This window comes from Centruroides sculpturatus, unplaced genomic scaffold (genome assembly GCF_000671375.1).
Source record: "Centruroides sculpturatus isolate CEXI.00-Female unplaced genomic scaffold, Cexi_2.0 scaffold268, whole genome shotgun sequence".
NCBI classification, from domain to species: Eukaryota; Metazoa; Arthropoda; class Arachnida; order Scorpiones; family Buthidae; genus Centruroides; species Centruroides sculpturatus.
The window spans coordinates 364,656-391,831 of NW_019384499.1; the positions used below are offsets into that span (position 1 = coordinate 364,656).

At 30.2% G+C, this 27,176-nt stretch overlaps 1 protein-coding gene across 1 annotated transcript; it reads left to right on the plus strand.

The window, feature by feature from the left end:
- The first annotated feature begins 3,029 nt into the window (after nucleotides 1–3,029).
- On the plus strand, nucleotides 3,030–27,176 carry LOC111622003 (pre-mRNA-splicing regulator WTAP-like). Its single transcript, XM_023364300.1, has 3 exons — nucleotides 3,030–3,121; nucleotides 18,464–18,528; nucleotides 26,967–27,176. The coding sequence occupies exons 1-3, from the start codon at nucleotides 3,096–3,098 to the stop codon at nucleotides 27,158–27,160; spliced, it is 285 nt and encodes a 94-aa protein (XP_023220068.1). The 5' UTR covers nucleotides 3,030–3,095; the 3' UTR covers nucleotides 27,161–27,176.

A 27,176-nucleotide genomic window follows, 5' to 3' on the forward strand; every position in this document is an offset into this window, starting at 1 on the left:
AACAAAGACTATTGTATCGTTAAAAATTATTTTTTTATTTTGTACAAACAAAATAAATATATTGAAAAATATAAAAATAATAAAAAATTATACTTCAGATGTTAATTTAGTATCAAAAACGTAAAATATTTGAGTAGCCCAAGACATAGCCAAAGATTGAAGCGCCACAGCACTGGTGAAAATTTAAATTTGCCGACTGGAATTCTTTCGGATGATTGACTTTCGGAAAATCGACGCTCTACTGTACAAACATTATTATGTAATGAAATACCTTGGTCTTTATAAATAATTATTTGAATGATCTGATGGGATACCTGAAGTTGGATAAGTAGTAATTTTGAGAGAAAAGAAAACAGTCAAATCCAAAAAAGCATTATAATGGGAGAGAAAATTAGCATATTGTTTACAAGCAAAAAAATAATAAATATTGTTTAAGAAAAAAATTTTTGTGCCATCTAAATAAGAGTATGAGGGATCCAAAAATTGCCATGTTATATTAGTTAAATTAAAATCACCACAGAGTATAATCTGTCATTTGAAGTTTTGAAAGTAAAAAGAAACTGCTTAAGGAATGTGAATATGATAATAGACTTTGCTATTATGTAATTATAGTCTATCTGTTTTAATTACTAAAATGGAATGTCCATATTCATATATTTTTTTAAAGATTTTCAAATGGTTAGGAAAAGCCACCATTATTCCATCGCTGCGTTGAACAGTTTGGAACATAGATAGGAATTAAAACCTAATGACTCAATAATATATAAAATGTCATAGAAAAACAGAGTCTCCCAAGTTTCTGTAAAAATAAAGATTGTAAAAATCATTTTAAAAGGTGCACAGATTTGTAGGGTCTATTTTTATGGACCTTACATTTTGTAGGAACAACCGAATCATATAAATAAAAAAATAAATGAAATAAAATCACAATTAAAATAAAATTTCAACAGAAAGATATTATAATCATTATGTTAAAAACGTGAATATCCTGAGACACTGAAAACACACCAGGAGGAGATAGAGCCCAAATTTGTTCAATCAAAAGCAAAAGATTTTAATAATTATGAATAAAAGAAAAATAAAACAAAAGTCAAAAACTAACATGAAAAACCAAAAGAACAATAATCAAATTTAAATGAAATCAGGCTCTATCTCCACTGTGCATAAAAAAAACCTTGAGTTGTGGTCAGCACTTAAGAATGCAGCAGGGCAAGACCACTATCAGTAAGGGGTGTACTAGTACATTATGTTAAACAGAGATTATGAATACAGGATCTTTGATAACAACAATGTTAGTTCAGATCAGTGATTATTTCTTGTCATAAATGAAATTTGTTAAGATAAAAATTGTTGAAATTCTGCAACAAACATTCTGCTTTACACAAAAAGGTAAAATATTGCCATAGCTGAGAAGTTATGAATTTGTAAGAAGAACCTTAAACATAATGTATTGTATATGTAATTAGTAGAGTTCAAACGTCTGTAATTATTAATAAATAGTCAAGATATAGCTGGAAATAATCTAGTATTAAGTGATTTAATTATAATTTAGTTATAATAAAAGATGCTACATCATTAATTAATGAATGTGTAGCATTGATGCATTCCAAGAAAATGTAGACTTGCATTCAATTATATTTAATGTTATATTGGTATCGTTGTCATATTTCTGTGTCAATTCTTACAAGCCATACCAATGTTGTTAGGTGAACTGTTCTTTTTCATGATAAATGAACATAATTGATGAGCTAAAAACAGTTGCATTATTATTTTTTTCCTCTATGCTTCAATTAAACAATTTGTTGATGTTTATATTTATTTTTGAAGTGTTCATCATATTATACTCTATCTTCTAGGATATTTGTAAAAATGGAATTGGAAGAGCATTTGATAGTTTAACAGAGTAGAAATAAATGACATTAAATTATATTTATACAATTGTTGAGAGTTAAGAATAATGTAAGAGTGTGAGGTCCCAGAAGGAAGTCAACGTAGAAGTCCGAATGTGGACTATCAATCGAAAAATAAAAAAATCTCCTTTTTTAACTCGAAAGGGAGAAATTAAAGATCTCGATTAAACACTGGAAGATTTTTTAAAAATTATTTAAACAATAGAAAAGACTAAAGTCGAGGGAAACATGGTTGGAGAGGAATCATATTTAGTCACGAAACTGACCTCTCCCACGTTCTCCAATCGGTTTTGAATTGTCACCAGATGAAGAGTCAGGACCAATGAAAAGGTGGCTTTAAGGGAAAAACTTATAAAACTGCACGTTTCCAGGACAGGAAGTTCTTGGTTCATAGTACTCCTCTCCTGGATTTTGTGCCCCTGTCCTTCAACAACAAAGGCTGGTTCGACGTCCCAGGATTTGTTTTTGCTATCCTGTCCTGTCAAGATTTGCCCAGGTATGCCTAGTCATTGGAGGTCATCTCTGCAAGTTGTGCTGTGTGCCCCAGGGCCGTCACTCTCCACATCACTTCACGGAAGAAATAAAACTATCGTCGGAACATTTGAACTTTTTTGAATGGACTTGTTTCCTACCTTTGGATAGGCATTATGCCTCATTACAAGAATAGTTGTAAGAAAATTTATATATCTATTAAACAATTTTAAATGGTAAACCTGTCTCTGTGAGTCTTTCCATGCCCACACAACTGTATTGACTGCTTGATTGTTGTGACACTTTCCACCCAAATTGGCTAACCTCACAAGAACACATGCAAATATGTAAATTATTATTTATTGAAAACACATTTTGAAAGTTTATATATTTAATATTTATTTGAAATTGAGTCTGATACATTGAATTCTCAATATAATATGTAATAATTTTGGATGAAATTTTGTATTAAATTTTTAAAATTTTATTTTCTAAGTAAAAATATTTATTTTTTATGATTTCAATTTTCTATCTTAAAACAATGCTGATTATTTGTGATGTGTTATTATAGAGAAACTAATTCTTGTATATAAAGCACAAGTGATGTATGAGAGATATTTTTGTTAATTTGTGTCAGTGAAATTAAATAATTTAGTTACTGAAAATATTTTTTTTGTATTTCAGATTTGCTTAACTAAGGATGAAATTGAACATATGTCAAAAGACGATTTAATCAAAAAGTAAGAATTCTACTTATATGATGCTTTATTGCTGTGTTTTTCAACCTTCTTGAATACACGACCCCTTTTACAAGTTAAAAAAAATCTGGTGACCCCCCCAGGATCATATTAAAACTATATCAGTGATTTTAAAAACTACGTATTTAATTTTCTGTCTTTAAATGTCGATCGAAAAACAATTGTACTGTAAAATGAACAGGAACAGCCTTCTCACTGAAATTCTAGTTTTTTTTATTGTAGTGTAGGACCTACAAACACTTGTCTTTTTCTTTCACCCGCGACCCCGTGTGAGACTTTGCGACCCCCTGGGGGTTGCAACCCACAGGTTGAAAAACACTGCTTTATTGTAGTGATATGATATAAAAGCTTTATTTTTAATCAGTTTTTATATAAAATGAAGAAAATTGTAATAATGTTAAAATGATAAATGATTATATGTAATGATTATTTTATTGCATTTCTTAAATTATTATAGATGTTTAGTTTGCATATTTTCTAAATTTTCCTTTCTCTATAATCCTTAATGGTTTACAGGGAAGTGATATCTGAAAAGAAACAAAACAGAATTACATTAACATCAATATATTAATGATATTCTGCATTTTTGTTTGTTAGTGCCATTTATTTTCTTTTGGATTAATGTAAGAAAAATTTAGTTTAAAAAATAAATTTAAACATTAAACTATAAAAATACATTTATAATGATGATATAGTTCTACAGTTGACAAAGTACCAACTTAACAAATAGACTTTTCCTTACATGCTACTGATGGAGTGAGTTTTATTCTTCCTTTTTATAGATTATTGAAATTTTAGAATTGAAAAGTGAGAAAGTCCTTTTTAGAAGTTTTTTTAATGGTATTTGTAGGAAATAAGATGTAATAAAATTTAAATACAGTCGACCCCCCTATAATTACGGTCTCTATAATTATGATTCCTATAAAACTACGAAAAAATATACGTATTTTGGAAATGTTGAGTCGGATTAGTGTAGAATCGATTAATTTTATGGAAGAAAACCTTTTAATCAGCCATAGTCCGTAAACTTGACACGTGTCGGCTGTGATTGGAACGACTTGTAAGAAATCGGATTCCTAATAAATTGGAACGTATCTATATCTTATAGGAGGGTCGACTGTAATGAAGATAAAAAACAAAATAACAACAACAATAAACATGAAATATATTGTAGCTGTAAAACAAAAGTTTAATCAAGTTAGAGTTCATTCATGGATCACAATGCAATACAGTTTTTATTATATCTCATTTCTGTTAGGTATAAATTTGTTATGTTGTATTCTTTTACATTCAGATTTTGCATTCAATAGTTTAGTAACTGAAGAAGACATGTTAACATTTTTACTTTAATAAACGTGTTGCTAGAGTTTATAAGGCATGAATTTTTATTCTGGTGTTAAGCATTCAAGATTCACTGTGATAAGAAAGGAAAGTTTTGTGAGCCAAAATATGGTATCAGTGCACTTTCATTTTTTTTGTTTAGAGTAGAGCCAATATATTCAGCTATTCTGATATTTCATTAACTTTACTAAATAAATACCAATTTTGTTTTCATAATTTTATTTTTGTCTGAACAAAAATTTTTTTTGATGGATGGAAATATTTGATGTGCAGTACAAATTAATTTGAGAGTTTTTAAACAAACATTTTATTATACATGGGTGATCGGTTAATGAACATAATTCATTCAAAGATGATGTTCGCTACCCGAATTGTTCGTTAACTGATTATCGATTTATCATAGATTTTTATGGAAATTTTATTAATTCATTCTAGAGACTCTAAAATATAAATGAAAAATTATATTTCTTACTACGTGGGTGCTTCAAAAAGTTTGTGGAAAAAGTCCGTAACTAAAAATTGTTTGGAAGGATTTTGATTTCAATGCACCTGAACATTCTTGTACCAACATATTATAACATGTTCAAACATAAACCTTTAAATGCAGGTAAGAACGCAGTGTCACCAGTTGAAAGTCAAGCACCATTCAAGCAACATGGAATCCATCAAAATCGAGACCAAGAATATCAAATTTTTCTTTCCAAAACATTTTTAATGTCGTTGTTGAGGAGAACTGGCATGCTTGAAAACACAGGCAAAACAGTGTGGAAAGATACAATTTTTTGAAACTTGCAATAACCTTCTGATCCATTGACTGAATCAACAAAGTCAAAGTGATATTTAGAGGCAGAAAGTGGAGTGTTAGCCAGAAAAAGTCTTCCAGCAAATTATCTTCAAGGTCTTTTGGGTATTCCTGTGTATTGTCCAATAGTAACAGAACTTTCAATGGCAATTCATTGGTCAGAAGGTAATCTTTGATGCTTGGGGCACAAACTTTAAACAGCCATTCTTTGAAAAGAATTTGTATAACTCATGCCCTTTTATTCAATCTCCACATTACTGGCAGTCTTTCTTTAGTTATGGAATTTTTTTTGAATGCTCTAGAATTCTCAGACTCATAGACAAGAAGTGGTTTAAACTTAATATCACCACTACATTAGGTCTTTCATGAGCTTGTGCCAGGAATATTTTTCTCATTTTTCATGATGTGTAGATATGGTTTGCTGTGCACTTCCAAAATAAACCAGTTTCATCACAATTGAAAATTTGTTGTGGACAATATCCTTTTTTAATGAATTCATGAAATTTGAGAAAGAACTTCTCAGCTTCTTCTTTTATTCTCACTAGCAGATGCACGATACATTACCACAAGTTTTATGTTCTTCTAAACTTTGCAAACTATTCCTTGGTAGCCTTGAATTCTATCTCTTCATATGATGAATGTGGAGTTTGTTTCTTCAGTTCTTCAAAAATTTCTCTAACCTTGAATGGCAGTCATACTAATTACATCTCTTTTCATTTCCCATTCTTTTATCCAAACTAAAAGCAATCTCTTTATTTTTTCATGGATAGCATATCTTTGTTTCTCAAATGTGAATTTCATTACTCTTTTAACGACTTCAGTCTTCTTGAATCTTTCTTAGCTAAGATTGTGCCTACTGTAGACCTTTTCAAGCCATACTGAATAGCAACATTAGACATCTTGTGCCCACTCTCTATCTTGGCTATTATCTTTTGCTTGGTTTCTGTCTTGATACTCTGCCATTTTAGGTCGCATAATATTTTCAGTTTTTTTTAAATAAGATCAGAAAAGCACTTACAAAAATTCAGAGAACAGAAATCAACTAGTGCACAGAAGGGTTATGTATGCAGTTGTGAAAGTCTCATTCCAGAAACTGTACAGTACATAGATGGCAGTAAAATACAGTTCTACAAATCTTATACACAGCGTCACTTTTTTGTTTGGCCTTGTATTTGTTCCGAACATGTGTTTGTTGTCTGAACATAAAAAATTTTTTGTGAAAGTGTTCATTGTCCAATTTGTTTGCAGTTCAAACTGTTCATTAACCAATCACCCACTGTAGTTGCTAAGAATTTACCCATAATGGGATAGTGTTTATGAAGAGTTATAAATTTCTCTGATCAGGAACATTTGAGAATTAAGCCAACCATGAACTTTCTAGGAAAACCATGGTTTAAAGCTATAGAAACTTTTTTTAAGTTTATTTTTCTCGATTATATTTGAATATTGCACTTTAGTGTTTTACAGGTAGTACACTCACATGGTGTACTACCTCTACACCAAAGATCATCAAAATCCGTTTCCCCAAAGCCGTAGGGTATCCTTGTGAGATCATATTATGAAAATGTCATAAGGTGAATCATTTTTTCCCATATAATTACATGTAAAACTAGATAATTCGTTCCAACATGAAAAACACACTCAAATTAAAGCTAAGTAGTACATTGAAAAAACTACTTAGTAACTTTAGTATGGAAAACACTTAAAAATGCATTTTGTAGTTGTAAATGTATAAATAACCATAATAGAATAATAATTGATTAAAAATGTAGTTTTATTTACACTTTACCTTTGAGGATAGACAACGGTGGAGGTGTAAATTGGTGGCGGAGGAGAGGGAGAAGGGAAATGATACTAAAACTTAACTTACATAACATAATATAACAATAACTTAAAAATAACTTAACACTAATTTTTTTACTTTTCTGTTTTATATACATTTTTAAAATTTTTTATTCCCTTCTTTTTGCTTTCTTTCCTTCACTTCCACCAGCACTTTCACTGGATAGAGGTCACTTGGTAAAATATCTATCCAAAGAGGTTTGACTTTGCCTACTTTTTAAAATGTTTCTAAAATGACTTAGGCAAATGTCATTAAAATGAGCAGCAATACGGCCAGTGCGAACCTTTTTGGGATGTTTCTTTTCAATAAAATCAGTCACTTTTGGATAATACCTCATGATTTCCTTTATCGAGCGAGATCCTTCTAAGACAAAGCAAACACGCAGACTGAGATCGATGAACAGAAGGAACACGTGATCATTGTGGTGGTGCTGTGAACTAATGTAATGTCATATGGTGAGTTTTTGTTTGTACCATGGAGCAAAAATATGTTCAAATTTCATGTTGTATCCTGGAGATTTTGTATGTTGAAGCGATCATATCTACTGTAGATGTATTACATTTTTTTTTTTTTTTTTCAAATTCCATTTTTTACATTTGAAAATACTGTATTCTTCATACATGTACTTAAACCATATATATTATTTAAACTTTTATTGTTATTTTACATAAAAATGTGAGTTGGACAACAAAAGTTAAACTTCACATATTGTGGTATCATTTGTAGTTCGTCTCTTATGGTTTCTTGTAGTCCATTAATTGTTGTGATAGTATGTGTGGCATTGACACAAAGAAAAAATAAAAAGAAACACTGATTGGCAAGTAGTAGTATGGGAAAATCTTTGAATGCTGATACTTAGGCAGCACAGAATTGAAAATGTGAGAGAGAGATGACTTTAAAAAATTTTATATTGTAAATATTCAATTTTGTTTTTTACAAAATTAGAAAATTAGAAAAAAGCCAGTATCAGGGTGAATTTAATATTGGTACAGTGGGTGATTGGTTAACGAACAAATTGGATAACGAACACTTTTGCAAAAGATTTTTATGTTCGGACAATGAACACTTCACAGAACAAACATAAGAAGAAGTGATGTAAAATAATGAGTATCGATTGGTCTTTCCTTGACTTCGGCAACAATTTAAAACTTTTCGGAGCATGGGAGACATCGACAATCAACCCAGTATGTACTGATCAGATAGTATTCCTCCGAACTTTGCAACTTTCCCTTGTAATTCCAGCCTTTTATTTTTCTGACAGAAAGAATTTTTTATAGTATTTGCAAGACTGTTGTGCATACACTTGTTAAGTTTTGCATCAGTTTTTATTTTCAAAAGGTGAGAGTATAATAGCAAAGATATGTAGGCAGATGTCTGATGTTGCTGGGCAGTATGGCTTGAACAGGTCTACAGTAGGCCACAGTTCAATCTTATGTAAGAAAGATATAGTATAATCAAGAAGACTCAAGCAGTAAAGGAGTAACAAAAATCACTTCTGAGAAATAAAGAACATTGAAGAGCTCATAATGAAACCTGAAACGGATCTGACAACAGAAGAACGCCAATAACTCTTGAATGAAGAACACCAAGAAACTCGGCGAGATATGTTTACTTCTGAAAAAGAGGATTAATGCCAATATCTTGCTATTAAAGATCTTTTGAAGTGGGAGGATATCAGAACAATGGTCTTAAAATGGCATCCAAACTAGGTTGAGGTGAGGCTTAGGGATCTCTACGACAACAATGCTATTAATTACTTCCGAAAAATCCTGAAGAAGAGAGAAAAGCAATCAACATTGGACAGATTCTTTAACGCCCCACAAACAGAAAAAAAAACATAACTGATAAAAATGCAAGACTGTGTATATATGTATTTTTATTATTACATATAAATAAACGTAGTAAGAAAGTATATAATTTTTTATTTTGGGGGGTTTTCCAGAATGGTTTAATCAAATTCCCATAAAAACCTATGGTAAATTGATAATCAGTTAAAAAACAATTCAGATAGCGAACACAGTCTTGGAACGGATTATGTCCGTTAACTGATCATTCACTATATTTTTGTAATTTGGAAATTTGGGCTGGAAATAGTGATTGGATGATTAATTGAAATTAACATTAAGAATTGAAAGAATCGTGCATTTTTCAGTAACTGAATCTGTATTTGAAATCAAGAGAAATTTATTGTGATATCCAGTTTTAAATGATTCTTTAACATTTAATAAAATTAAATTTTTATTCCAGATAATAATTAAAATTGTTTAAATTATGATCATTAACAATCAAGTATTGTTATACTCTAAGGTTTCATTTTGTTTTCTAGAAGTAAAGAATAAAATTATTTTTCATTGCCAATTAATTTTTCATTAGCAAAATTAGATAAATGCATACTACATGGCATGTATGTTAAGATCTGAAACTGTGGTAAGAAATATAAGTAACACTGATTATTAGAACTAATAAGTATCAGTGTTGCTAGGTCTGGCATTTTTTAGTTTTTTTTTTTGACATACAGAAAAGATTTTGGGATACTAAACTATTTGGGATTATATTTGGCATAAATTAAACTTTCTGTTAATGTCATGTCAACAATAATAATAATAATAAAAAGTAGACAGTAAACTATAGTTCTGTGTAAACTGCTGTCAAAATTTTACTATTGGCATTATTTAATGTCTTCTGCATTTTTGATATTGACCTACCAGTTGATTACACCAAATAATGAATTGATGATGTGATTACTGTTGAGTTTTAAGTAAAGTTAAAGTTTTTACAGTAAATCTGTTCAGTATACTGTTAAATGTCATTGACTTCTAAGATATAACTCAACTTATAGCATAGCATAAAAATTGACATCAGAATAAATCTACATTATTTGACACATTTATGAAATTTGACTCTTTGATATACAGTCGACCCCCCCCTATAAGATCATAGATACGTTCCATTCTTTAGGAATCTGATTTCTTACGAGTCCTTCCAATCACAGCCCGACACGTGTGAAGTTTATGGACTACGGCTGATTGAAAGGTTTTCTTCCATAAAATTAATCGATTCTAGACTAATCCGACTCAACATTTTCAAAATACGTATATTATTTTTGGGAATAATTCGTATAAACTACGCTATAAACAAAAAATTGTAGGATTACTTACTGAGTGTGTACCATTCGACATCGCCATTGCTAAAGCTTGTTTTCGTCACGGAACAGCTCAGCAAACAGCGGGCGATTTCTAATAACTTATTTTTCTGCAAAAACTTTGTCGAGCTTTGGGGACATCATTAATATAAATAATTTTAATCGCCGTTGAATAAGAAATGTTTCTTTCACAAGAAATGTATAAAATTACAGTACTGTATTAGACTTACGGTACCTATTTACATACTGTACAGACGATAGTTAGCGTAAAATCTCCGTAGGGTGGCGCCACCTGGCAAAATATATATATATAATTATAATAAAGTTACAATAAATTAAGTTAATATATAATTATATATACAGAACCTAATTTATATATAATTATATGTACAGTACCTAATTTATGTATAATTATATGTACAGACGAAACTAAACTCAATTTATTCGCCTAAACNGTTGAATAAGAAATGTTTCTTTCACAAGAAATGTATAAAATTACAGTACTGTATTAGACTTACGGTACCTAATTTACATACTGACAGACGATAGTTAGCGTAAAAATCTCCGTTGCGTGGCGCCACGCTAGACGGCGGAAATTATATATTTAATTATAACAAAGTTACAATAAGTTAATATATATGTATATATACAGTAACTAATTTATATATAATTATATGTACAGTACCTAATTTATATATAATACTGTACAGACGATAGCAAATTCTCCGTAGCTTGGCACTTGATGGCGGAAAATAGTTCGGCTGCCCGATGACGTTTTACGTAATTATAGAAGTTTTTTTTACCTTTTTTTACAGATACTGTCGCAATTTTTTCACAATTTTATCGGAATCGTAATTATAGGGGGGTCTACTGTATTTGAATGAAAAGGCATAGCATTATGGATGTTGCAACACTAGCTGATGCTATTGCATTGCTAGCACTGAGCTATATCCAACTATAATTTTGAAAAGAATCTGAATTGAAATCAAGAATAGAATTTTCAGTGGAATCTGCATCATTAATCAAATTATTAATATGTGTGAAATAAATATGCTTTATGTGGAAACACAGACTTCAACCAAAAACAATACAATTTTGTTATATATACTGTATAATTGATAATTGTTGTTCAATAATTGTGAACTATTACCCGAGAAATTTTGTTTTACATGTTCTCAATGCCAAAAGGAACACTTTTTCATGATCTTTTGGCCTCTCGGCCATATGCTACCGACTTTAGTATAACAATTAACAGCTTGCTGAGGCAGTCGCTGCCCGTTCCTCCGATAGTTATAGTCATTGCCTGGTTCTGTAACAGAAGTCATCACCAGCTCCTTAACTCATCACATTCACACTGTGCCTCCTACTTGGATTAACTTTGTCACCAAATGGACTTACTAAGTTCCTCTTATTTGGATTAATGTCATCTTTGAAACAAAATACTTAATTGTATCCTAATAGGATTAACTTTGTTGCCAAAACTTGGGACAATCCTAGATTCCACATCTATTCCACATCTATTCTCAGGACAGAGAGGTTACCATGTCTACTAGTAGATCAACCAAACTTCAGATATTTATATTTATATGCAATATCCTGTAAACTCTCTCTTGTGACCACCTACAGTGTATAGGTCGGTTATTTTGACATAATATGATGTATATATCATGCAATCCTTTTTCTTTTCAAATAAACGGTTATTAGTTGTTAAACTGGCAACGAAGTGATTCACTTTCGACTCACCGTCTCTCAGATCTCCATTCTGAATCTGATTGCCTGCACATGCAACTGCTTGAATGACCTAGCATCAACATAGACATTAAACAAAAACAGCCCTCGTTGCTGTGCAGTGTCTTCTATCCTGACATAGTCATCACCAAAGCAATGTTGACCTTTCGGTCAAGTGGTGTGGAAGCATAGAGGACACTTTGTGCATTGTCATACTTTTTTTTATCGTATTTATTTCATATGAATTAATAATATAAAATTTTGAGAAATTGACAACAAGAATTTTTGTAATTAACTTTAATTTCAGAAGATCAAGTCAGTTATAGCATTGACAAAAAAAAATGTATTTAAAACATTCTGGAATTTGGAACATAGAATTCTCAGCTTGCTCTCATTTTTTCTTTAGATGTAAGCCTGAAGCAGGTTCTAAATTGAATTGAAAACGTTTCTTTAGAGCACAGATTCTCAAACTTATTTTGACCACCGCCCACTTTGAGATTAAAAAAAATCTAGTGCCCCCATATTTTTTAACTCACCTTTTTACATTATCATCTGTTGCGTATCTTAAAAACAGTTATTGCAAATATAATGTTTAAACATGCATTATTATATAACACTCACCAAATAAACCATTACCAGTTCATAACCAAACAGAAAAATTCTTTCTACGAACGTTTTCATCTATATGTAATAGACATCCTCAGGAATTGATGATATCAAACTAACGGCTAGTAGAATAGAATGCTTTTGAAAGTTCCGTTTAACTACATAATTCAAATATGTTGCGTTAAAATTGAAAATATGTAAAATATTTAAAACATATCCAAATGATTTGTAGATGAAAACATTCGTAGAAAGAATTTTTCTGTTTGGTTATGAACTGGTAATTGTTTATTTGATATGTGTTATATAATTAAGTATCCAGTTTTTTGAAATATATGGATTATTATATGGATAGGATAGATAAGCTTCTACATTGGAGAAACAAAATGGAAATTAAAGGTTAGAATATCTATCTTATATTTGGCCACTGTACGACTAAAGGTTAATACTTCCCCAGTTTTTTTACTTTGTGATATTAATGGTTGTCAGATTGATATAAATAAGATAAAAATTGTATACAGGGAAAAAGATATTGTGAAAAGAAGATTAAAAGAACATTTTGCAATTGTTATGCAAAATAATTCAGTAAATTTAAATAATGGTGCAGTACCAGCGGCATGCTGGGTAAATCTCGTCAGACGTATATAAGTTGTAATCGCAGAATAAAAATTAATAATGGATACTTGTTGTGGATGGAAATTTAAATTGAGTTGTGTAATCGACCCTACTGAAGAGGCCAGAGCACCTGGCAAAATGCATTTAAGGAAAAGTTTACAGTAATAATAGAGTTTCTCTTTGTTGGAAACCAGTTTGTTTTTTCTATTTGATTCTACTTGATTTTTATAAATGTTTTAGAGTTAAGAAGTCACTATTCCTCCACGGGTCAGAAAGAGAAGAAAATTTAAATTTTCATGTACTAGTTTATAGTACAATTAAGTAAGATTTATATCATAATTATTGTAACTGTCTGCTTGCAAAGCGTTCAGCAATTTATCTGTTATCATTTTTCTTTGTCACTAGAAGACAGACATAGCATATACATGTTGTTTGTGTAATATAATAAAAGGAAAAACAATACTTTGTCAACTTACCTGAATGCTATACAAGAATTAAGTACTGTGAAATAGCAATGACAACCAAACAACACACATGTAGAATGCTTATAAAACACAAAAGACTAGCAATTTAATGCCTAAATTTTACAAATTTCAGTCAAACAATTGTGCGGTGCTGTAAAGCAATGAATCTGAGATCCAGCTTGTCCATTTTTGTCACAAATACTGTTAAAACAATTTGTAAATATCAACTTCCCGAAACCCAATGCTATGATTTATTGATATTAAGCCAAATGATTGCTGTAATTAATTCAGCTATTAATATGCTATAATTAATAATTAGAAACTAAGTAATTTGGTACTAGAGGTAGACATTAGGTATCATCTCTTATGTAAATAATTATAATAATTTATTAAATAATTTAGAACATCTTGGAAGAAAAGAACTAAAATTAAAACAATTTGTAAGAAAAACAAAAACACTGTTGAAAAAAAATTTGTGCCTAATTTAAAAAATTATGACAAAACATATAAAGTCAAAAGAGCTAATTTTCTAGATAAATTTTTAGTTTAACAATTTAACAATATTATTCTGTGATGAGTCCAAAAGACTTGCCTTGCCCAGAGAAGGGTTAAATGAAAAAAATTAATTTTTTTATGTTATCAATTCAAAACATAATTATAAACATATAAAGGTAATAAATTACTTTATTAAGATGTAAAATGTTTTAAAACATTTTTTTTCTGATCATCAAACAGGTATTATGATTGTTAAGAAACATTTGCTTCTTTATGCAGTAACATATAGTCCATGATGGCTAAATGGTTGAAGCAGTAAATCTGTTAGCTTGTTCTGGAGGTCCAGTTAAGAAATCTCAGAATTGTTCTATAAACGTTTTGACCCTCATCTTCCAGCTGGTTAGGTGGTGAGAGGCCATTGTCAGCCTGGCTGAATACACGATGGTCATGTGTGAGAGAGAGATTTTATTAGAGTTCACAGATTGCAAAGAATTTTAATAAAAATAAAGTCTGTATGCTGCCATACCATGATCATTATGTTTACAGTACATTTCCCATTTGAGATTATAAATTATTTTATTTTGTGTCATGTTTGAAACATGAGGCCATCAGGATAATGTTTCTTTATTTTGCTAGAACAACAACTTTTCTTTATGATGCTCTTCTATCTACTGGTTGAACAGAATAGCTTGTGCTGTATCAAAAAGATAGCAGTAGACCCTGTATTGACCAGAAAGTATAGAATATCCATTTCTTGTTGTGACTGACCAGTTTCAGTGTTGATCTGCCATCTCACTTATATTAAGCCACTGGACTCATTGCACTTGACCATCATAGTGGATCCTGCTTTTATCAGTAATGTTTTGGCTGAGATGTCATCCTTATTGATGGTAGCAGAGTTATTGACAAATGTTGATATAATGTTGCTTTATATGCTGTGTCAAATCATATGGAACATAATGTCCTTGTCTTAGTTTTCTCCCAGTTTTTATCATCCACTACCAGGATGTCATCCTTGAGTAGACTCCCTGTGATTATTCTGTTTTGATATGATCTGTCTTCTGCTTGAGCATTGAGCCAGGATTCTCTTGCTTACTGTTGGCATTTTACCAGCTCTCTATATGTCAGCATAAGAATTGCAGTACTCATGAAATTGCTTAAACAAATTTTGAGCTGTACAGTCTTTAGCAAATTGCTTGGTTATGCAGTAGTGAATGTTTCACACCACTATTGATGCTTTATATCCATATTTAAACTGGATGTGTAACAACTAGTTCTTTTAAACAAACAAATAGTTGCTGTGGAAACAGTAATGACAAAACATTGAGCATATGAATCACCGGTTTTAGTAAAAGGAAAGAACTGAATTCAGATAAAGAAAAATTCACAAAAAATTTTTATCCAGAGAAAACAGCAATAATTATGTTAAACCATTTATATTATAAACTAACTAACTTAATCAAATAAAATAATGAGTAGCAGTATAAAATTTAAATATTTTCATTGATAGCTTTAAAAAATTATTTGCTTTTTCAGTCAAACCTATCTATAATGGAACCCCAAGGGACTGAGCAACTCTTCCATAGTAGACAGGTTTTCACTATATATAGGTTACCTACTATAGGTATCCCTTGATTAATGCGATTAATAAATTTCTCAGTGTTACCATGTATATCAACATAAGTGAATAAAAACAAACTGCATGCGGAACACAATCATCAGCATGTTTTACAACCATTTCAGTGGATTTAATGTTTCAGCAATACATGTCTGTGATACACTAAGATTTGTTACAAATTCGTGAGTTGTTATTTATCAAACTTTAACAATTTTTTCCCACGATTTCTCTTTATAGCTTTTGGGAATCCATACGTTTTGTATCTTTTAGTTCAAAATTTCTCAAACGAAACTTTCAAAACCACATTTGACACATTTGGAGTTTAGAAGCATCTTTCCCATGCACAGTATGAGTATTTATTACTGTTTGTGTAGTGCAGGGGTTGGCAGTTTGTCAAGTGAGAAGAGCCAAATTGTCATGGAAACATGATAACAAAAGTACCAGAGAGCTGTCCGTATATATGTAATATACATATGTATAATAACAATTTATACTGTTAATGTAAATAATAATTTATATTGTTAATTTAAATGTGCAAAATACGACACATGACAGGGACGCCTCTAGTGGCCATTTTTGGCATAACGTTACACGGACAGACGTTGGACGACGGACACACATTCAATGGGATAATTATATATATATATATAGACTAGCTTATCCATTGTGCATTGCTGCGATCCCAGAAGAAAGGAAATTCAAGCAAACTCGTTATGATAAAATTCAATTTACATTTTATCATTTTTATTGAAACTTATTATTATTATTCACTTTCATCGGGAAAACATTTCAAAGTGTCGTTTCAATTCTATTTATTTATTGGAGTGCTTGTGGATACACGATATTTTTTGTTTTTCCGTCTGATGCGTACACAAATAAATCAGAAGGTTTTCCGACGCGTGAGCCAGCCACATACAGTTGTCCATGCGAGAAGCACGGATTCTCCAAATTTAGCCCACACACTTGCAGCGATTGTCAGAAGTGCGATATTCCCCATTTTTATATATATTTTTTAATCCTTTACAATTTTAATTATTTAATTGCTCCTTCCTCTCTTCCTTGACATGTTGTGAAATTTCTGATAGTTGGATAATAAACCATTTTATTCTAATTTGTCTTTTTAAATTATTTTGAGATGATATTAAAATTTGGAAAAGGAGATCCCTAGATCAGTAAAATAGGCGAATTTCCTCCTACAACTTCGGTTGTTGTTCGGGATACAGTTAAGGTATCCCGAACTGTATCCCGAAGTGCAAACTTATTACATCAGTTAAGGTTTTAACAAAGTTCGAGCGAATACATAATTAGCAAAGAAAAGAAAAGTTGAAATAAAGTGATCAAACAAAAATTATTACAAACATCATAAATAATAGTTCACAAATGCATATATAGAGATATTTTTTGGAGGAGGGAAATGGTCTTCACAATTTGAAATCAATCGAACACACAGTAAATGCTCGTATACACGCGCACCATCTATCGTAGGATAAATGTACTATGCCAGAAACCTTCGCTGGAGTATATTAAACAACTTCCCAAAGTTTCATGGCAATCAGATAAACGGTGTGGTAATTCATGAAGGACAGACACACAGACATACATTCATTTTTATATATATAGATATGCTTCAAATGCTACCACTTACATGTGGCTCATATTAATCAATGCAAGTGTGGTCATGTGTGGACGGGCTAGAGTGGCAGAGAGTATGCTGTACGAGTCAAAGTTTGTTTGGCGGCTCTGTCTCATAAACTCAAGTTATAAGGCTGCTTGAGATGAGGTGAAATTGGAATTTGTCCGAAGAGCCGCATGCGGCTCGTGAACCACTCCTGCCGACCCCTCGTATAGTATGATATTCTTTACAAAAGTTAAAAAGCATGCATAATATGTCTGATGTGCATTTTATCTGCAGACATTTCAACTTGATTTTATTCAGATGAAATATGATGTAAAAAAGTTTAAAATAAGCTTCAAAACAAAGAATACAATCTTACATCAGGAATAATGTGTTAAATTTCACAACTTATTACATCACATATTTATCTTAAGTAAAAACAGCTGTTAATAAAACTATGCAAAACCTTTCCATTCAAATTCCAATAAAATTACTGTAATACAGTAGTCATATTTTTCTATTCTATATTGTGTTTGTGTATTTTTTTACTTTTTATGATTTGTATATGCTAGGCTTGTAAACTTGTTAAATTTGTGTTAAATCGAATAAAGATGCCGATTTTTCTGTTATACGGCCAAATTTTCTTTTCTGTTTCTGTGTTGAACAGGTTCTGCTATATACAGGTTAATTTACATTACTTATTGCAAAAATTCAAGGGACTGAAGAAATTTTCCATTAATGATAGGTTTTTACTATATACAGGTTCTGTTATAGATAGGTTTGACTGTATTAAAAAATTTATTAGTAATGAATGTGATTTAAGATATGAATTTGCATTATTTGATTGTAATTTTTCAAATATTTTGCATGTTTTAATAAATAAATAATTTTTTAATAATACACAATTTTATTAAATAGATTTAGTAAATAACTTTTACATTCCAATCTTATGTAATTGTATTTTTCTATAATACAATTACATAAGATTAGAAAATTAATCTGACTCCATAGTTTTAAATAGTTTATTTTTTAAAACTTTTACATTTATTACTGTTCAGGTGGTTCCTACAGGAACAATATGTTGAAGCTCTTGAAGCTAGAACAAATGATATTGGGGAGAATTGTGAGTATAAATTTTTTGTGTGTTGATTTAAATTTAATTTTATTTATTATTGTTATTTCATTAAAATTATTTCTAAGAGAAGTTTTTGAAATAAAATATTTAAATGAAACAAAAATAGTACAGACTAAAATATTAATATAAATTTTTATTAGGAATAATTTTGATCTTTCAGTTCAATAACAGTTGCATATTAAAAGAATAGTTTTCAGATTGAATAAATCAAACTTAATTTTTGATATACAATCTATAATTTTTAGTTTGTTTTAAAATTTAAAATTGTTTTAACCAGGGTTGCGGAGTCAGTAAAAAAAAAAAAAAAAACACTCTACTCTGACTTTGACTCCTGATAATTTTAGTAGGCCAACTCAGGCAAAATTACAAACCAAGTCATTTTATGGAGGCAGAGGGCACATAGGGGGGTGGGTACCCTACTTTGAACTCTGAAAGGAGCCCTGGGCATTTACACAAATACTTTTATAATTAGTATATTTAATATTTAACTTAAATTAATATTTATTTGTATAAAAAATTAATTTTTAACAAATATTTAATAAGTGGAGAAAGGGGACAATAAAATTTTACATCTACATATATTTGACAGCATTTGCACTCCAATTTCACCCTTTTAGAAGAGTTAGTCCCACTAAAAAGTGCAATCTAGTTACTTCAGCTCCTTGTTCAGAAAAGAAAATATATACTCTGATCAATTAGTCTCGCTCATTCAGAAAAATAGAGTACTTATTTCGAGCAGGGATAATAAAGGAATGATTCTAAAATATTCAAATTCAATTAAGTTGAAACAATTTAACTACTAAACACAAATACTACAAATAATCTATCTATATAACCCATTCACTGTGTGTTTGTCCATGTAACAGTATGCCAAAAACGGGCACTAGAGGTGCCTTAGCGATGATTTTAAATTAACAATAAATTATTTTTATTTGTAATAAGAATTTATTATTGATATGAATTTATTATTTATACCATGGAATAGTATAAATAATTATTATATGCCTTGCCTTATTATATGCTTTGATTAATCTTGTGCTGCACGTTTACAATATCCCATGACTTTTAGTGAACATCGCGCATTGACTCACAGGAAATTTATTGAAAAAATGGCTGATACATTTAAAATTGAGGTTTACAAGTGAAGGTAAATAAACAAATTAAACTATTTTAAAGCATTTATAGAATGTCTAATAGGTAGGAATCTAGATACGCATGACGCGATTGGGACTTTAACAGAGCTGTAGAACATATTGATAGGAATAAAAAAGTCAAAGGAACTGTGCCTCATGGGAATTTGTAAAGAATGCCCACTAGGGGGCATCCCGGGCTACTAGTAATACATATTTAATAAATTAAATTGATGCATTTTGTATTTAAAATAAATGAATTATAACAAAATACAAAAACATTTAAAAAAATTATTAAATATAAAATAAATTTTCTTTTATTGAAATAAAAAACTAAATTAAATTTGAAATGCCAAAGTCAGAGTCGACACATTTTTCCCGACTCTGGCCAGAAATTCTTCATAACTCTGACTCCACAGACTTGGTTTTAACATATTCTTAAAGATTAACAAATGGCAAATCAAAAGGTAAAAAAAGCCAAATCTTAAAATACAGAAACAATGTAAAGTCTAAATCTAAGTTATTTCAAAAAGTTATTTTTGGAATTAAGTTATTAAACAACTAATTTAGTAATCCGTATCTTTCAAATCATTAATAAACATTATGGGTTAAATAAGTAAAACATGTAAGGTATAAAATTAGGAGGGTTCAAAAAGTAAATTTATTAGTTTTTTCAAATCAATAAGAATTTATTTTAAGAAACACAATGTACATTGCAACAAATTACCATTACTATTCTACTTTTTGATGTAACTGCATTGTCAAACATTTGCCCAGCACTGCACTAGTTACTGGAAATCATCTATGAAAAAATCACTGAGTGCAAGGTTGGGACTATAAGGGAGATGATTCAATCATTCTCAGTAATGTTTTTGTGGAAGTTTCTGGGTTGGGTCATTTGAGGACACGTGTTATCATCATTTTAGTTCATAAACTGGACTATTGACTACATATGCCAACATATGCATTACTATACTTTATATACTGACTATATATGCATTAATATGCTAACATAATATGTTAACTTTTTCATCATTAGAAATTTCTTGTTCAATATCAGAATTTTCTTCACGCTTCTCCACTCTATCAGTTTTGTTGACATCAGTTTAATTTTCAGATTCAATTATCAAATTTTTGTGATCTGATTTGAGTAACATCTGTTATAATTTTTCAAACATCCTTCTTATTTTCAATTCAATATGTGATATTCTCCTTTAAAGAACAACTGATGAAACTAGCTAATTAATACTGCCAGCCCTTTAAGAGTAACTATTCAAAATTTGCCAGATTTTATGCCTTTTTGGTACAAAAATATTTTAAAATTTATTCTGGGTTATATGTGAGATCAGCCATAATTTCTGTAGAGTTTATTAACTTTACAGAGGTTATGACATCTCACTTTCTTCAGCTTTAATAATATTTGATAGTATTGTTTGGCATTAATTGTTTTATTGTAATGCACAAAGTCTGCTAGTAAAATGCATTTCATATTTTAAAAGACAGTCGTGACTACCTTTCCAACTGACTTTAGTTATCTTGAAATCTCTTATCATGGGAGATGAAAAAGGTTTCTACAATAGTGATTGTCATTGTCATTTTGATTCTGGTATGGAATGGTATCTCTAAACTTTGTCTCCTCTGAAAATGTGTTGAGAAGTTCCAGCCCATGGTTTTGGTATCATATCTATGAGCCAGGAACAGTGCTGTTCATGATAGAGGTGAAAAAGATGCCTCTGTACCTGGACAGCCAAATCCAGGGGCAACTGCAGACCATTTATTATGTGTAAAATTTTGTCTAATAAGAATAATAATTAAAATTTGTTGATTATGATTATCAATTATTAAAAATTATGTATATATAGATATAAAACTATATTTTGAAGCTGTATTATTCACAGATATAAAAGAAAACACTGTGTATGAAATTTTCAATCTATACTAATATTATAAAGAGGTAATGTTTGTATGTATGTATGTATGTTAGTTTGTATGCAGCAGGTAATCTCCGAAACTACTCATCCGATTTCAAAAATTTTTTCACCAATATTTAGAATGGAACTTCAGGGTGGACATAGGCTATATATTATTCCGTTAAACATGGGGGATGGACAGTTCTTTACGGTAAGCCTTACGGAAAAGGTTACCGTAAAGAACTCTGCTTCTATTTATACCATTTTAGATGCAGTTTTTTTCGTTTTTGATTGCGTTTTAATAGAGTACGTCAATAGAATGTACACTAAGAAGAGACTTGATATTCTCCCCGCGGGGGAGAGAGACAGGATTAAGGCTTACTCTGAAAAACTTGGCTTCTATTATACTATTTTAGATGCGGGTTTTTGCGTTTTGATTGCGTTTTAATAGGGTACGTCAACAGAATGTACAGTACACTAAGAAAAAATTTTTCGAAAAATTTCCCCCCACTGGGGAAGTGTTATACATTTATAATAGATACATTTTGAGCCACAACAAGGCATGGCGGGTCTGCTAGTTAAATAATAAATTAATAAAGGCAGCAGTATTGTTTTTCACCTGGATGGTCAACAACCCAGGAATGGTCCTGAGCAGAAATTTCCAGGGCTGTGGAGTCGCGTAAAAATTTACCGACTCCAACTTTTCCTTACCATCTGACTCCGACTAGGGGCAGACTTGTTACTGAAAGAGACCTGGAAATTCTGATGTCATCACGTGACCTCAGAATAAAAGATTCAATAAATAGAGTTCTAATAAAGATAGAGCGTAGAAACTTTTTATTCCAAAGCTAAAAGACTTCTCTAAGTAATGGTAAATATGTATTCAATAATTTTTACTTTTCCGGCTCGGTAGTAGGAAAAGTAAAAATTAGTAGTAGGAAAAGTAAAAATTAGTAGTAGGAAAAGTGTAGCGCTCGGTCAAAAAATGACCCCTCCCAAATTTTTACATTTTTGGACTCGGGACACCTCGAAATTTCTAGATACGCAAAAGATTCGAGGTTTTTTTAATGTGTGTGGATGTTAGACTGTGTGGGGGGCATGATTTCGTTCACCTTGTTTGAAGCCTAATAATTTCTGTGGTCAGAGTGGTCAGAATCGGAGTCAGATGGTTTAATACATTAGTTAGTTATTTAAGTCAAAGTAGTTGAACTAAATCGTGTCCATATACATTCTAACATCTTAGGTGTGAGAACATCTTAACTGGTTTTACCATACTATTATAAAATGACAAACAAGCTTACTTTGAGGGTAGAGACGAGTTTTATTAATTTTTTTTTTTTAATTTTGAACGCTAATAACGAGTAAAATATTCATTAAGAGCTATGACACATGACCACTTTTATGTCTTCACCCTGTCGACCTTTAATTAAGAACCAAAATTTAATAGTATTAATGCCCCTTTATACGCAAGCTACAGTGCCACATTTTGTTTCTTAAACTTTACTTGTTTTGAGATGTTGTTTAATATCTCAGAACAGAAAATAAAGAAATTAAACAAATTAGATGCCAACACACGCGCGTGCGAATTTTTCCCCTTTATTGGCTTTTTTGAGGGGTTCAGGAGGTCTCCAAACGTGTAGATTTACAAAAAAACAAAAACTTGGAGGGTCAAATTTGACACGATTCCAATACTTTTCTGTTTTATATACATAACAAGTTGGTAAGTAAAAAGGAGTTGGAGTTGGCAGATTTTTTGACGACTTTGACTTTGGCTAAAACACCAAAACTCCACAACTCCAACTCCGACTCCACAGCCCTGAAAATTTCTCAACTTGCATTGTCCACTCAAGGCTTCTCCACATATGGTTGAGACAATGACTTTCAGTCAGCTGTTGAGGAACCTATCTGGCTGCTACTTTTCTGAAGTTTATTGCCATAAAAGTAATGCTGTGTGCTAACCCAACTGAGATATGTGATGCAACAGCAATTGTGCATGTGTGAATACAATGATCTTTTCTGATGATTTGTTTAATTCCTTGAAAATAACCATTATTAGAGGCAGTGGCAGACCTATTCCTTTGATTCTTGTCTTTCACACAGTCTCAGCTTTCTGAAAACTTCTTGTGCCTGTTCTGTATGTTGTGAAAGCTCATGATGTTTGGCTCATACACTTTAGTTAGAATGTTTTGGATCTCTACACCAGTCTTACCAAGGCCCTATTACCATTGAATTTTTTATCTTTCTTCTTCCACAGTCCAGCAATTCAACCTTTCTGCCAACAGAATTTCTGTGATATGGCAAACTTACATTTTGCAAGGAAGTCTGGGAATTTGGTTTGTTTCCATTGTTCACAGAGGATGCATAGGTGTTGAAGTAGTGCTTTATAAGCATAGTGGGATATAGACATATGATAATGTATTTGATTAGTGCACATCTATTAGATTAGTTTTGCTGAGAGCAATAACCATACTTTTTGAATCATCCTTGTATAAGAATAAAGAATAAAAAATAAAAACAAACATCTCAGATATATGTTGCAAACTGTCTACTATCTCAAAAAACTGGATAATATGTGATGATCGTTGTTTAAGTACCAAAAGTATTTATTTTAAATTAAATTTGTTATTTTTTTGTGCTGTATTTTGGGTTTTTGTTATGTTTTAATATGTTAAAAACTGTTTCAAGTTACGTGATATCAATATTTCATTCTTTAAATCATATAAAATGCATTTTTACTATAGTAGAAATCATATAATTTGAAGTTGAAGGAACTACAAAAACAAATTGTCCAAAAATTTTATTTAGAGAAGTTTGAATATTGGCATTAAAAACATGTCAATAAAATATAATTTGTAATAGCAAAATGATGAACAGTTTATTACAGTATTCATTACAGTGAAATTATGGTATAGGTACTTTATTACATTAGTTTTTTATGTTATATATGGCAGAGGTGTAGAATATTTTTAGGATCCAAAATTCTCCTAGAACATACACAAAATTTCTCTGAAAATTATTGCAAACTACACAAAATAAAGCAATAATATATGAACCAATTAATAATTATTACTAGGTAGTTTGGAAAATTCAAATTAAATCATACAAATAATTAAATAGGCCTAATATATAATTTACTGCAAACAGCAAACAAATAAAGTAATATAAACATTTTTTAGATTAAAGAATGCTTTAAATGTGTGTCATCATTATAAGATAAAATGCATAATTATAAACTTGATGTGATATGTTGATTAACAGAAATAAAATTGAAGTCATCAGCAACACTATAAATGATCTGCTTTTTAGCACAAGATGCTAATTAAAGGACTTCTTAATAAAGACTCAAAACATTTTTAAAATTAACATTAAAATAAATATGATCTATGCTTTTAAAAATATTAATAAAAATAAGTAAGATGATTATTTGCCCAAGTTTTGTGAAATCACTGATTGATGGTAGTGATAATAGTGGTAGTTGGTATGGGAAACAGGCTTAATCCTTATCATTGGTGATGGGTAGATATGAGATAAGATGTTTAATAAAGAATAAATGTTATATTATGTACCCAAACTCCAGCATACATCAAGAAAAGCAAAACATTTTCATTGGGCTTAAGCCGCTATGGTCAGGTTATGGTTACCTTTTGAATATAGAACAAGATGGAATGGCATCAACTACAAAGACACAACTCAGTGGCATAGGTCTGAGAGCCTTATTTGAGATCCAGAATATCACTCTCCTAGGCCAAGCATGTAATGATTACAACTGACCAGTCAGAACTCAATCTTTGACATTCAAATGATACCAGTGCATATAGCATTCCAAGTTTCAAAGGAAGAAGGCATTCCATCTTAAATTTTATTCTACATTCAAAAGGTAGCTTTAAGCTCACAATGATGGCTTAAGCCCACTGAAAACATTTGTAAAACAAACTATTCAATGAATGCTGGAGTTTGGGTATGTAATGTTGATTTACTAGTTTATCCAGTTTTAGTTGTGGCATTAAAAATTTAAAGAATAAATGTATGTAAAGTAGAAATTGTAAGGAGCACTTCCTACTACCAAGCAGTTAAAAAACAAAGAATTGGCAATTCTAACAAACTGTAGATGCTGTATAAATTTAAAATGGCAATGTAAACAAGACAAGTGTGTTTATAATTTACTGTCTTATGTGTTGTTAATGTGGATATAGATTCATGTTATTTGAAAAAAGATAATAAATACAAATTATATTAATTGGCTTTCAAGAAAAGAATTTAGTTAATATTATTATTATTGGATTGTGTTTGAAAATTTCCAGCATTTAATTTTTATCTCATGGAATCAGTTTTTATATTTATAAAGAAAATTCTACAACAATAATTATAAATAATTGCAAATGTACTTGTAATTTTCTCCTCATATTATAAACTTAGTAAATTGGTGTCAAGTGAGCACTAAGTATACTTAAAACATTATGAGCAGTATTTATTGAAACCAATAATAATTCTAAATATTGTAGAAGTTACTTTTTACAGAATGATAAATGTATTGTACAAATATATAAAATTTGTGTGTCACTAATTACAGTAATATCACATTAATGATTTTCTTGTATTTTTCTGGTTGTTGAAAATGAAATAAATACATCATGGTTACGCACAGGCAAAATAAGTACTTTTTTATGTAGTTTTTAAATACAATATTTCCTTTATTTCAAATTAGGAGATACACGTTTTTATTGGTGATACAAGAAAAGATAAAAAGTTTTTTAGTTTTTTCTGTATTGCTGATGAAACTGCATGTCTTCTAATTTTAATTTTTTGGTGAAAAATATGCTTATATGTTTATATTTATTTACTTGATTTTAAGACACAACATGAATTTGGAATCAAACTGTAAGATTTTTCTTTGAGGAAAATTTTAAAATAATTAATTTTATTGTGCTTAATTATATTTACATGTTATAATTATTAATGTATAATAATTATAACACATAAATAATATTAAGTTAGAAAAACAATACATATGCCATGAAGAAACAGGTAATTTTTAACAGTTCTGTTTTCATGCTCTTTTGCATATACAATTATCATTTTAATGCTGCATTATTATGCCATTTTGAACATTAAAAAAGTTTAAATACTTGCTACTGACAAAGCTCATTTGAAGTGATTTTACTATTCAGGAGTATAGCCAAAAGCATTTATTATTAGTTCCTAACATTATTTAATTTGCTTGTGTTGTGTACATAAGTGTTTTAAAATCAAGGAAAATATAGTATTTTATTTTGTCTGTATTAGTTTTCCTATAAATGTTTTGTTTATACTTTTGACTATGATTTTAATATTACATAAATGTTTTCTTGTATTAAGTAAGCATTTACAATTTTGTTTTGTTCTTCAGTGGAACTTGTTAGTTTAAGAGAATCAGAAGAGAAACTTAAACAACAACAGTTAGAAGCCACCAGACGTGAAAATATTTTGGTCATGCGTCTTACTACAAAAGAACAAGAAATGCAGGATTACGCTGTAAGTAATTTGTTTATTGTTAATTATAAATGGTGCATTTTAAATCATCATGAAATATTTATAAAATAAAAATATCTTCAAATGT